At 44.2% G+C, this 13,733-nt stretch overlaps 1 protein-coding gene across 1 annotated transcript in view; it reads left to right on the forward strand.

Moving 5' to 3' along the window:
* Positions 1–7,254, forward strand: part of onecut3a (one cut homeobox 3a) — a 32,746-nt gene extending 25,492 nt beyond the window's left edge. The window contains exon 2 of the mRNA XM_029430100.1: positions 6,962–7,254. Within this exon, the coding sequence (XP_029285960.1) occupies positions 6,962–7,254 (293 nt within the window). The remainder of the gene's footprint in view (positions 1–6,961) is intronic.
* The last annotated feature ends 6,479 nt before the right edge of the window (positions 7,255–13,733 follow it).

Consider the following 13,733-nt stretch of genomic DNA (forward strand, 5'->3'; position numbering starts at 1 on the left):
TTTTTATGAGGTGAATTTTATTTTAAAGCAGTCAAATATTCTTTTTATTGACCATTTTCTAAAAGTAATATGTTTGTGAGTATGAAAGCCCTTTTCTGTATCAGGATTGAATTAAAACGTAATTATTCTAAATGTATAAAAGTAAAAAGAAGCTCTTAATAAATTCATAAATGACATAAACACACACACACTCTCTCACACACACACACACACACACACACAGCGGGCCCACACCTGTTGTCTGTGGGAAATGAAACCTTAGGCCTGCCTGTCTCCACAAAATAAAGCATCATGTTCATTACCGCTATCACGCATAACTGCTCAAAGCAATTATGAATGAAATCAATGATAATCGCAGTTAAGAGTATCACTCCAACAATGGAGCCACTCATACAAATAGATGGCACATGCGGACCAAGGCTGCTATTAAACTGGAGAGAAAAAAATAATAATGTAGGTTAAAATTCAGTCATATACGGTTTCTCCCAATCATGCGCTTAAATGGCTGAGTGCATTTAATTATCTAAAACCTCATAAGGAGCGTGATCATCACAGGCAGCAGCCTTTACTGATTATTGAATTTTTTTTAAGCACTATGCAATTTCTGAGGTTTACCACTGGGTTGATAATGACAGGTTGGTGTGAAAACAGAGCTGAATAAAATAATATTTCTCTCAAACTGACAAGAACATAAAATAGTCTGTTTTTGATGTATTTAAAAAATATTTTTTTTTTTTATCAAAGGTGCTTGACTGTGATAGATGATGGAGCAAATCTAAAAAGGTAAAAGTAAAATGTTGCAGGCAGCTGAGACTCAGACTGAGGTGGGATGTGGGCGAAGGTAACTGAGTTCAGGTTGAGTGTTATTGAAGTGCTGGAGAAGAAATGCCTCGCAGCTGAGTCGCTGGAGAATGCAAACAAACAAATTGTGTCGCTTTATCAGTATATTAACACCAATTCTCACTCATTACATTAAGGGGTATTGAGCTGGAAGTGTTTTGGCCTGGCGAGAAAGAGAGAGCGAAGGGGGGGGGGGGCTTGGCATTGCCTTGCAGCACAGAATGAAATAAATGCCACCGTATACAAAGAGGGCCGTGCGGATATACATCAATCTTTAGGGCAACAGCCCATGAGAAACAGCAGATACGTTACTTAATAATAGACTGAAACCTTAACATCAAGTTGCCCAATCATGCTTCAAATAATCTGGAGAAGAGTGCAACTACAAAACTACAAGCAAACTGGCCTTGTATAGAGTGTGTGTGTGTGTGTGTGTGTGTGTGTGTGTGTGTGTGTGTGTGTGTGTGTGTGTGTGTGTGTGTGTGTGTGTGTGTGTGTTTGTATAAACGCGCCGAACCGTAACCGGTAAACATGTTTATTGGTAAATTAATTAAATCAGCAGACGTTGACCTCACACACACACACACACACACACACACACACACACACACACACACACACACACACACACACACACACACACACACACACACACACACACACACACAGTGCTGCAAGATCATAGGTTTGAATAAGCGAAGAGAATAATTTTAGATGCAAATGTGTAATCATGGTTTCATAAAACACTATAGGCATAATATTAGGCCGTTTGACTTTCTCATTATGAGCAGGAAGGGCAGAGGTGATCAATAAATGATTAATGCTGGAGATGGACTCACATCTGCAGGGACAGGACAGAGCAGAGGAGGCCGGAGACGCATGTGAACAAGCAGCAAACACAGAACAGGTGATCATCGTTTACTCATCTTCCCCTCCAACACATCTTTTTAGTGCGCAAAGAAAGCCAGATCATCACGCTTCCTTCCTTTCCTTCCTTCCTGGTGTGTTTTTCGCGTCTCCACCCCCTCCATGAATCTCCTCTTCGGGCCCACTCCTCCCCTCCGAGGCATAATTAATTGGACGAACTGAATTTCACACACGAATTATTCACGAATCTATCGATCGATATTGAACACCCAGGGCCTTTCTCTTAACCTCGCTTGGTTTGTCGTGAAGCAAAGAATATTAATGTCATCAGTGGAAAAGAAATAGGCCTAAGTAATACCCGTTTTTATCCGAGCAGAAAGGAGTTAGTTGAAAAATCACTCATTAGGGAATTTGATAGTTTAAGAGAAAAGACTGCGTGGCCCTCGAGTCGCTGCAGGAGGCCCCTGAATGGACGTTTATGGTGAGAAACTGGGCTTCTGCTTTGTATTTATGGGAACTAATATAACAATAATATAGTAAATACAAAAAAACAACGGGACCCATGATGCACATGTCTTTGTTAATCAGTCTTTGTATGTTTGTGAGCAGCCTGAGGAATCCATTCAAAGTAGGTCAGCTCCTGTTCACAGCTGCATATAGGGAGTAATAGAAATCACATTTCTCTGTGCCCGTGTAGCAGCAGGGTGTGCACCGCAGAAAACACTCAACACCGAACCAGGATTTCTGCTCTTGTCCGGTTGTTCTTTGTGCATGAGTTTTTATGTCCGTCTCTCTGCTCGGTGCCTACTGTAGCTCTAAAAGCTGCAATGATTGATTTTTTTCCTTTTCTACGCCGAGCTTGGTTCAGTAATCAGGGCCCCCTTCCTCACCGATCGATCGATATTGATTACTAAATCCAGCGCCTGTAGCAAAGGCAGCGCACTATGGCGCCCCGTGCAGCCGGGGCCACGGCGAGAGCGACACCTGCCGACCGAAGCGGCACAAAGCAAGCGGTCGATGAGGTGGCAGGACGTGACTCGCCGGTGGGGAGATGTGGAGAGAGAAGCTGGGACTGTCTGAGCTTATTGTGGAGGCACATTAAGAGAGAGACACCCCTCCCATGGCTCAGTTATTATGGCCGTCTGGCACACACAAAAAGAGCAGATTTCTGTCTCTTTAATCTTAACTGTTGGGGATTGTAAGAGAGTCAAGTCCTAACATATGTAAATACAAATACTGACCTGCAGTTAGTTTCCAAAGCCTTCACCCCACAGTTTGTTGTCTTCTTAAAAACAATCCATTAATAGGTTTTTGGAAGAATCCCCTTTCTATTACTAGACAGATCCATGTTGATTTTACAGCCTGTAACTATTCCAATCACTATTCATGATAAGTTAAATGTTCTCTACTTACAGGAGAGTAGACAGCATAAGTCAAAACAAGTCAAAGTGTTGGCTTATACATTGTCTTTGCTTCATTTCTATTGCAAGAAAATAAAGTATATTTATGCAAAAATAGGCAAAACATACACAAAAGCAAACACTTCACATTTTCAGAAATAGGGCCAGTATGTGTGTGTGTGTGTGTGTGTGCGTGTGTGTGTGTGTGTGTGTGTGTGTGTGTGTGTGTAAAATTACATGCATACCTGTGCAAGGTCACACAACTGGAAAAATCACAGGAGGAAAAGATCACGCACTGGAGGGAAGTGAAGGTATTCGGGCTAACTGGAAGCTGCATAAAATAAATGGGATGTCAGTCACTTAAATATTGAGATAGTAATAAATCTATATTGATAATAATATTAACTGCATTGCTCCTGAGAGGAAGTTATTCTAAAAGCAAAATCCAATATTAAAAAATGTTGTTGCATCAGTAGCTGTAAATTCACATTTGTAATGAAGTTATATTTAATATCACATATCTAAATTATGTATCCGTGGAACAAATAATAAAATATATTTTTTGGAAATATTTAGCATTTTCACCTTTTACAATAATCCCAGTTCACCCTCTGTTCGGTGAGGTTGCAGTCTGGTGACTGTGGAGACAAGAGGAGTGCACATCAGCACTACTTGCTCCTCCCTGGTCTTCAAACAGACTTCGCTGCATGTTTCGGCTCATTGTCCTGCTGGGAAACGAATCCTCTTCCTCACAAGTCAAAGCCGGAGGGGATCGCATGTCTTTGCTGAGTAGATGGTAGCTCCTCCTCGGTCAGTGGGGAGCTGATGCAGTGCAAGTCCCTACATGTGGAATAGGCAGAGCATCCTCACAGGTGGACATTTATTTTAAAATCACGTTTGCAAACGTAAACAAGAATTTTATCTGGTCTGAAAACAAATGTTTAACTCACTTTGTTGTTGAAGAAAAGGTTTGGAAACTGTTCCTCCCCCATCAAGGCTGCACGTTCCCAACCGTCGTGTGACGTACTGACTGAAGCATGCATTTGCTGCTCAGCTGGTTTTGTCTCTTTGATGCAGATGTTGTTCCGTTTTCGTGAAAAATATCAGCTTAATATATTGTTTGCAAGTGAAAGTAGCTTCAAGTAGAGTGTGCATCAACTCTGCTTTGGAAAACCTCATGAACGTTCAATTAAACTGCAGGTTGTTGCTGGTCTGCATCTTCACGACTGAGGAAAACAATTTGACCTCAAGATGTTTTAATTTCAGGTTTAATTTAATCTCTTCTGACACTGGCAGGGGTAACTAGAAAACATGTTTCATAAAAACAGCTGCATTATATTATGTATACAGTGTGTGTGTGTGTGTGTGTGTGTGTGTGTGTGTGTGTGTGTATTTATATATAAAATGTGGTCAGTGTCTGGTCTATAAGTAAACAATTCACATTATAGATTTGAGGAAAATACATGTTAGTTGAATGTTTGGGAACATTTTACCAAGTGATTAAAAAGAAGTTAGATGTCACACTTGATGTACGCTTGAATAAGAAGAATGAAACTGTGGTCTGAGAGCCAGAATGTGTTTTCAAAGATGATGTTAATGAATGACAATAAATCTATTGGCCCGCTAACGCTTCTCCCTGGAATAGCTGGATAATATCTTGCTTGGTAGGTTAGAGTCATTTGAAGAGATTCATGTTCAGGGTTATAAAGTCCTTGTTATTGTAACTGTAGTGAACACAGGCCTCATAAGTGTCAACAATTCCCTAAATCTTTATGCGACTCCTTTAGTGGTCTGTCCTGTAGCACCTGACCTTCTGAGACTTAACTCTTTATAATTTCAGCACAAAGTCCAAATGATAAAATGACATCCTCCTCCTCCTCCTCCTCCTCGTCATGACTACCCTTAATCCTATAATAAATCAAAGATATATGATGATATACATACTGTACATACAAGCATGCATTTAGACAAATGTGCATGCATCATATTAGCATGTGTGTGATATATACAGCTGCAGTGTTGATGGGAAATATGAATATGATGGATAGGCTCGTGTGCAGGTTAGACATCTGTAGTAAACAGATTGGACTGCAATGGCTGATCAATGGGCTCTGTTCCACTGTAATTAGACACACAGCGCCACTGCTTGGCTCCAGCCACTTCAGCATAATCACAAGCCCCCCCCAAACACACACAGTCGTGCACACACACAAATAGAACTAAAGAGAAAAAAAGAAAAAATCTGTCCTTAAATGCATCAACACACACACACACACACACACACACACACACACACACACACACACACACACACACACACACACACACACACACACACACACAGCGTGAGAGTGAGACATTATTGAAGGAGAGTATGAAAGTATCAGACAATACCAACGGCAGCAGGTGTAGACCCCACAGGGATGGCATCATTCTCTCTTTCTTTCTCCAATTTGCTCGCGTTTTATTGAGACAGTAGGGAAGCTGAGAGGGACACACAGTCCGTTCTGGCAGGCTTCGATCCTCAGCCAGCAGGGGAACATGTGGCTGCAGAGGTGGTGCCTTAACCTTCCAAACACACACACACACACACACACACGCGCACACACACACTGCTCCTACATCATCTCTGAGCGCCGTTTCTGCCTTTTCACCCTGCTCCTGTCTGCTGCTTTCCACCCGTCTCCTACGAATACTTTGAGTTACAACACACTTACCCACAAAACAGCATTCTATTAACTATTAATTTCTGTGTTCGCTGTCTACAACCTCAACCCCCCCCCCCCCCCCCCCCCTCCCAAACGTAAAGGAGTGCACTCACTGTGTTTTCTTTTGAAAATCGCTCTGTGTATGGGAAGGGGCTCATAGCAGCCGGTGCATGCACCTCTCGAGTGTTTGTGTTTGGGGAGGGGGGGCGGGTGGGTTATAAATACCCTCTCAGAGCTCAATAGAGTGGGCTCCAGTGGGCTCTGTTTGAAGTAGCAGACTGTAGACCTGCTGGGGGGGATTCTGACCTCAGTCCCTACAGAGAACCCCCCAATTCCTACAGCAAAGTCGGTCAATATCTCTCTTTCTCCTTCACTCGCCGCCCCTCCCTCCTTTCCTCAGCTCTTCTCTTTGGCTCTTATACACACACACACACACACACACACACACACACACACACACACACACACACACACACACACACACACACACACTTTGTCTTACTCCTCCACCTTTTCTGTTCTTTTCTCTCCAACCTTTTCTTTGCCTGCGTCTGCCCCTCCTCGAATCTCTCATTTCCACACACACACACACACACACACACACACACACACACACACACACACACACACACAAGCACACACACACACACACACACACACACACACACACACAAAATGCTTACTTTTGTGCAACAGTCACTCAGTCCCCCATTGCGACTCAAACTGCATTAATATTGAATCAAACAGCAGTGTCTCCAGCTAGCAGGCAACAGCCAGTCCCCCCCCCCCCCCCCTCCCTCCTCCTCACCCCATCTTTCTCTCACCGCAGGCTGGCTCCCTGTCTGCACTCTGCAGGATGGAAGGAATATTCCCACTGGGCAGGAGGCATGGATTAGCTTTAAATCAACTTTAATATGGCAATAGAGATGGAGCTGTAGAATCTCTACTGGTGTATAAACTAGTTGTTATGTGTTTAAGTATTGGCTAATGATACATTTAGTTACTTTACTTCCCTCCACGTTCTGTCTTTGCTTTCTAATCATAAAAATAATCACTTTTGTATATTTACCTTGCTTTGTGTTTTCTTTCTCCTCTTTGCCTCTCACTCTCATCCCCATCCCTCCCACCGCTGCCATCCACACCAAGCCTGCAAGCGCAAAGAACAGGAGCAACACAAGGACCGCAACACGGCGCCCAAGAAGCAGCGCCTCGTCTTCACTGACCTGCAGCGCCGCACACTCATCGCCATCTTCAAGGAGAACAAGCGTCCATCCAAGGAAATGCAGATCACCATCTCCCAGCAGCTTGGCCTGGAGCTCAGCACCGTCAGCAACTTCTTTATGAATGCGCGCCGCCGCTGCGTGGACCGCTGGCACGATGACCATGGTGCCAGCCCCGGGCAGCCGGGCACATCCGCCACCACGTTCTCGAAGGCCTGAGATGAGGAGAGGACCTTCAGAGGGCCCGGGGACCAGGTTGGAACAACAGGCAACATGGAAAATTGGCTATGAAACCTGTCTATAACAACTCTACCTGGCCTGGACCGTCTGAATGTGTCCTCGCCCCAAAGAAATCCTTTGTGCCATGCAATCATCTTTTTGTCAGTCAGAATTTCAAGCTCTCACCTGAAACAAGCAAAATCTAAAAAGGTGAATTGTGAAGTCAGGTCCACTCTGCATTACTCACATAAGGACAATCATTGATTCTGTCTTTTTTGAAAGAAAATCATTTTTATGGCATCTGACAAAGTAAAGAGACACCAAAGATTTGATGTTTTTGTTGGACGGTATCAGACATGTTGGCCGGCCTCCTTCACCACCCAAGTAGCCACTGATTCTGCTTTTTCTCCCAACTCACCTTTGTGTCTGCCTCTTTAGTCTTTATCTCATCCCCGACTACGCCGGCACACGGAAGCAACAAGGGCGAAAGAACGGCAATAAATCTGACAACAGAACAGCACATAGCCTTATTATCCAAGCCCCATCCCGCACACACAAGGCCGTCATAAAGAAAACAACGCAGCCTATGAAAAAAAACAACAAGGCTTTCCAATTCTCCGCCTCTACCTCCCCCCCTCCTCCTGTAGTCTCCTTCATTCCTCGGCCAAAGGTATTCCCTTATGGCCAGCCATTTCAGAGAGCAGCTCAGCCTGATCATACGGCAAACTAATGAATTGAAAAATGAATCAATGCAGACAGAGAGAGCGGGGCCTTGACCCCTCCTGAAGGTGAAACTCAAGATACTCGGCAGTAGATACTCAGGTCTTCCAGGCCCAGGTCTATATTTTTTGCACAGATGTTGAAAGACCTGTAGGGAGACATGTCATTGTTACTCTTATCCTGAGCCTAGAGTCTGTGTTTCTGGGACCAACAGGAGAGGCGGGTGAGATGTCTGGACATGCTCTTTGTTCTGTTGGGAGCTTTTCCTCTGATCAATAACTGAGAACCAAGCGACAACAACACGCTCGGGCATCCAGCCAACTACATTACAGCTGCATATGAAAAGCAGAATGTAAGAGGAGCACATGGAACCCACTGGAGATGGGGACACAAAGGCCTCATAACAGCAGCAGCAGCAGCAGCAGCAGTAGCAGCACACCTCTCCCTCCCTGGTCCTGCCCGTGCTGGCAGAGCAACAGTGCCCCCTGCTGTCGATCGCAGAGACCTGAATCCTGGCAGAGCAATGGGGCTCAGAGTGGAGGAGAGGGAGGGAAGAGCCACTGGATGCTGAGGAGAAGTCATGGCACAACACATTCAGGCCCTCGCAGCTCTTTGAAGGCAGATCAATAGCTAACCATTATCCTATTGTTGTTCCTCATCCAACCAGCACTGGTGAAGCCGGAGGAGGGGGATGGTTAAACTGAATGCTGAAAACGCAGGGATTTAGCAAAGGCAGGGAATTATTTAGCCAATCCAAATCTTTAAGAATCCACAAAATCAGAAATGACACAAAGACGGGATAGTACAACAGAGTAAGAAGTAACAGAAAGGCTCACTGAGACAGACACATTTGAAGTGTAGTGGAGGTTTAATTTACATTATTTTTCGGAGGCTTCATATTTTTGTCGAAATCATTCTTCCATCCAGTCTGTTTGCAAAACAAATGCTCACAACAGATGTAATTCAAACCAAATCTGTTTATTCCCACACAAGGGTTATCAGTAGCTAACCCAAGGCTAACCACCACACTCAGCTGTCAAAATGCTACAATAATTAGTGCCAATGCTTACTGCCTTAATGCGAATCAGAGAATATGGTACTAGGGTTCACACACAGCTACAGTGCGCCCCACTGATGACGGGCGGTGTGTGCCATAGCAACCAACAATCAGCTTTTATCTGAATTAAAATATACTTTTTTAGTAAAAAAATGAAAAAAAAGAATCAGATTTTAAGGCATACAATAACCAAACCTCAAATGACAAAAGATAGCATACATACAGTATGTGTTACAAATACAAATGTCTCCAACACATTACTGGACACATTTTGAAGCAGAAGAAAAATCTCTCATTCTATCTTTGGTTCTCTACCTCCTCTGTCCCTCTAACCCCATTGCCCCCCCCCCCCCCCACCCTTCTCTTTCTCTCTTCCTCTCTATATTGATGCGGGTATTTAATGAGTACCATAGACACAAAGTTTCTATTTCTTGTTACTATTGTGCTCTGTTGTGCATAAGTAAGGCACCTTGTTGATAAATCAAAAACAAAAAAGGAAGGACTTTTTAAAAATGGAAAAAAAAAGAGGGATGCAAGGATCGAGGCCAATGATGGACGTATTCTTTCTTCTTTTTGTTTTTGCATTCTGTGTGAATATAGACTCGTAGGAGACATTTACCGTGAGAAAGAGGAGAAAAAGAAAAACAGGGAGCTGCTGAAGAGAAGAATAAACGACGGACGCTCTCTCTCTTTTGGCATTTTCTTGTCAGAACTGTGGTACCCTCAGCCCCCTTTAGGCTGAGCCCCAAGAACGGGGTACAATGGAGGGGGACAAAACATGACCTCCAAATGTCCTGGCTGATTCAGTGTGTTTTATTGGAGGGCGGGTGGGGGTAATGCTCGGGACTCAATTGTTATCTGTATGGTCTTAAGATGCAACTGTAGCATTTCCAACAATGTAGTCAGATTTGCGGTGCAGATTAGATAAGAGATGGTCATTGTAGAGGAGTTGATTGAGAGGTACTGACTAACTTCACCTTGCTGTAAGCAGTGAGTTAACGTCGCCAAAGGATGATGAGCTAAAATCGATTTGTGGTATACAGTTCAGTGAGCATAGGTAAATAGCTAGATTCAGCTCTAGGTATTAGGCTGACAAAATGACATTTGTTTGTAGTGAGAACCAATGTGGCTACCTCACTAAGCTGAGTGGTTTGTGAAACCGCCACTGATACCAAAGATACTGCATCCTACCGGTCCCAAACTGCCTAGGGGGATACAAACCAAAAAAAAAGAAAAGAAGAAGAAGCCCCCCCCCCCCCCCCCCCCTCTTTGCCCAAAAGTATTACAGACAGACACACTGATATCACACAGACACACAAACAGCGCAGTCAGACTGCATCGTGCCACATGGAGGAGGTGGCTGCCTTGCAGACAGAGTTGAGTGCCTTTTCCCTTCAACCACGGGTGGGACTGCACTGGACACACACACACACACACACACACACACACACACACACATGCATGCATATAGCTGCACACCCATCTACAAACATGCACTCACATTCAGACAACACACCCATAATTGGATGGACAGAAAAGGGGGGCCAAAGAGAGGGACACAGAGTGGGGGCTGCGTCAGCATTTTCTCCCATATTGACTTTCCATCTTGATACACTAGAATACAAGCACTTTATCATGTAGAAAGTCTATAAAACATTTTCTATACACTATTTATTTGAAGCAAAATGATATGTTACTCCTTAATCTGTCAGAGTCTTTGTTACTGTATCGTTGATCTAGTAGCTCACAGCCTTTATGTTTTTGGGGGGGGGGGTTTTTTTCCCCTGCCCGGTGTGCTTAAGACTCTCAGCCACTTTACCTCTCTCGCATCAGAGATATTTTTGTGTAACAGAGAAAGAGGAGGGTAAAAAGGCTGAGGCTCTAAGCTCATGCAGGCCTGTAGTTGTAAAATCTTACCACTTAATGTCTCTTTCCACTGCGTGCAAGCACAGAGGCTGCACTAGATAAGTGTGGAAGACTCACTGACAGTTTATAGACACACATTCTCTCCTCCCTCCCCCCTTGTCGGTCCAGACGATCTCTCCCCCTGGCTAGTGCTAAGACCCGGTAGGCATGTGTTGACAATTAATTCTGAAATACCTCAAAAACCTTTCATGTAAACTTTATGTAATTTAGACTGAAAATAATACTGCTAATGATAACAATGATTATGAAACTATGATACTATGATAGTTAGTTTTGGAACTTGTGACTTGAAGCTTTATACTGTTAAATTCCTTTTATTTGTTTGCTCATTTTTCTCGTACGTTCCTCTTGTTTGTTTTTTGCTACGGCATGTACTTACTGTTTTCATAAAGGAAAAGACATTGTGAATGTTTCTGTGAAGGGTTACATGAGAAAAGAAGAGACAGAAGAGAAGGCTAGGAGAGAGAGAGAGAGAGAGAGAGAGAGAGAGGGAGGGGCAAGAGAGCAACTCACTTTAGAGGTTTGGTTCAAAGCTCTGTCCAAGGCGGGTATGTTTAAAAGGAAAATAACAAAACATTTACAAAAAATATGATTTGGGCTGAATTCTTAACCAAAAATTGTGATGTTAAACCAAAGGAGGAATAACCTTTTACTCATTGTTAGCTTTCTTCTGCCTTTAAGTTGTCTTTTCTCTGAAAAAAAACAATTTCACAGTTACTTTTGAAGGTTCCTGGGTGTGTTCAAGTGCTCCTGATGTTCTTAGAATATTAAAGACCAGCACCTCCTATTGAAAAGAAGGTGCGCTTTTTTTTTTTGTGCATGGATATTGTATAACTGTATAGAAACCAACAGGAATGACCTGTGATTTTGTGGGGAGAGGAGGAGGATGGAAAGACTTGGGAGTGGGTGGAGAAGGGGTGGGGGATATTTTGGTTATCAAAACAAAAAAAAAAAGGGTGGGAGGATTTGGGTTTTAGGCATTGGAGGGGTCCTTGTTTTTAGAATTTCCGTCACTGTTGGATTCACTGGTTGTGTGCATGTGTTGTTGCAACCCTTCCCTTTTCCCTATGTTTCTTTGATGTATATAAATCCAGACAGTAGGGGGCAGTGTGTGCTGGGGGAGGTCAAACTCCTCTCCTCCCAATCAATAGCATTCAATCTTCATTCCTCAGCTTATGGTCCTCACTCGGGTCCTGAACTGTGTGTCTTGCTTTTCCAAAGACGGGCTGTTTACTTGGAGTTAATCAGAGGGACACACACAGGCCCGAGCGGCCTTGATAATACCTGTATGTCTGTCTACATGCTTTTCTTCAATCTGTGTATGTGTGTTCATTTGTACCTATGTGGAAGAAAAAGTGTTTCTTTTTTATGTTCCTTTGCTATGGGTTGCAATATTTGTCATGCGAAAATTTGAAACCATTTCTTACTGACTGACCGACCAACCAACCGCAGTACCATTTGGCAACTGATAATCCAACCCGAAATGTCGCCAGCATTTACTGTCAAACAGCATATGAGTGTGTCATTTCACTGTGGGATCAAATGTTGCCGATGGGACTGATGTAGACACCCCCCCAGTCACACTGTGCTCTCCCTCTTCTGTTACCTGTTAATCAATCAGAACCAAGTGTCTTTGTGATGGTAGAAGACAATCAGTTTCAAAACAAGAAGAAAGGTAGAGAGAGGGCAGGCCAGTGGGGAGGAGGAAGGGGAGGACGGAAGAACCAAATCAAGGGGAAAGAGGCTCTCTGAATTGTGACGAGCTGTAGTGCCCGACTGCCAAACGACTGCCCCATCAACCCCCCCCCCCCCCTCCCCTAAACCATCAATCATCCATCCCATCGGTGTTCAAGCTCGACACGACGGCTCGGTTACACAAGCCAAAACTCATCAGACATTTTAAATTTCACCCCCTCCCTCATCCCCTGTCACTTTTCACCCTCCTGCACCCCTACTGCCACAATGTAGTGCACTGCAGGAGAAGAGAACAAGAGCTGTGGTGCAAAGACATACTTCCCATCACCCACCACAATTTCCTGCTAATCTAATGATGATGTAACCAGCCGCGAGGAATAAAAATGGCTCCGGTTGGTGGCTTTTGCACAGAGAACTATGCAAACACCTGACCCCCCCAATCTTAATCGTTGCTGCTGGGTCAGAGTGTACAACCCTCAACCCCTCCCTCCCTTCCTCCTCCTTGACATTTCAACACTCCCTCTCACACTTTGACCTCCATGACCTTCTCCCCATCCCCCCCCTCCCCCCTCCTCTCCTGAGCCCAGAGTGGCCGGAGACCCCCCCCCCCCCCCCAGTCGCTCAGGGTACAGTAGAGAGTGGCTGGGGAGAGGAGAGCACTACAGCGCCCCATGTTTCACCAGACTGATGTCATACAGCTTTACATGAATGCCCCAAACTGCCATTGACATCAAAATGGAGTCCATGTTGATGTTTGCAAGCTGATCCTCCCCCGCTCATGGCTCCATTGTTCTACAATGTTTGACTGTCTTTGTCCCCAGCGCCAAGGAAGGGCCACAATCAATGCAAAGACACTTACATTGTACTTACTTAAGTTTACAAAGTCGTCTGGAGACGGTGGCTTATATTGCACTCAGACTGACAGACACACAAACAGACACAGGCACATGCTGGAGAGGGTGAGTCTGCCTTTTGAGAGTGTTTGCTGAAACCAAAGATGAAATCAGAGGTACGACAATCTGGCTACTAAACCTAGAAGACAATGTTCAGCTCTCTGGGCTGCTCTACGGGTCATGTGATT

This window comes from Cottoperca gobio, chromosome 4 (genome assembly GCF_900634415.1).
Source record: "Cottoperca gobio chromosome 4, fCotGob3.1, whole genome shotgun sequence".
NCBI lineage: Eukaryota > Metazoa > Chordata > Actinopteri > Perciformes > Bovichtidae > Cottoperca > Cottoperca gobio.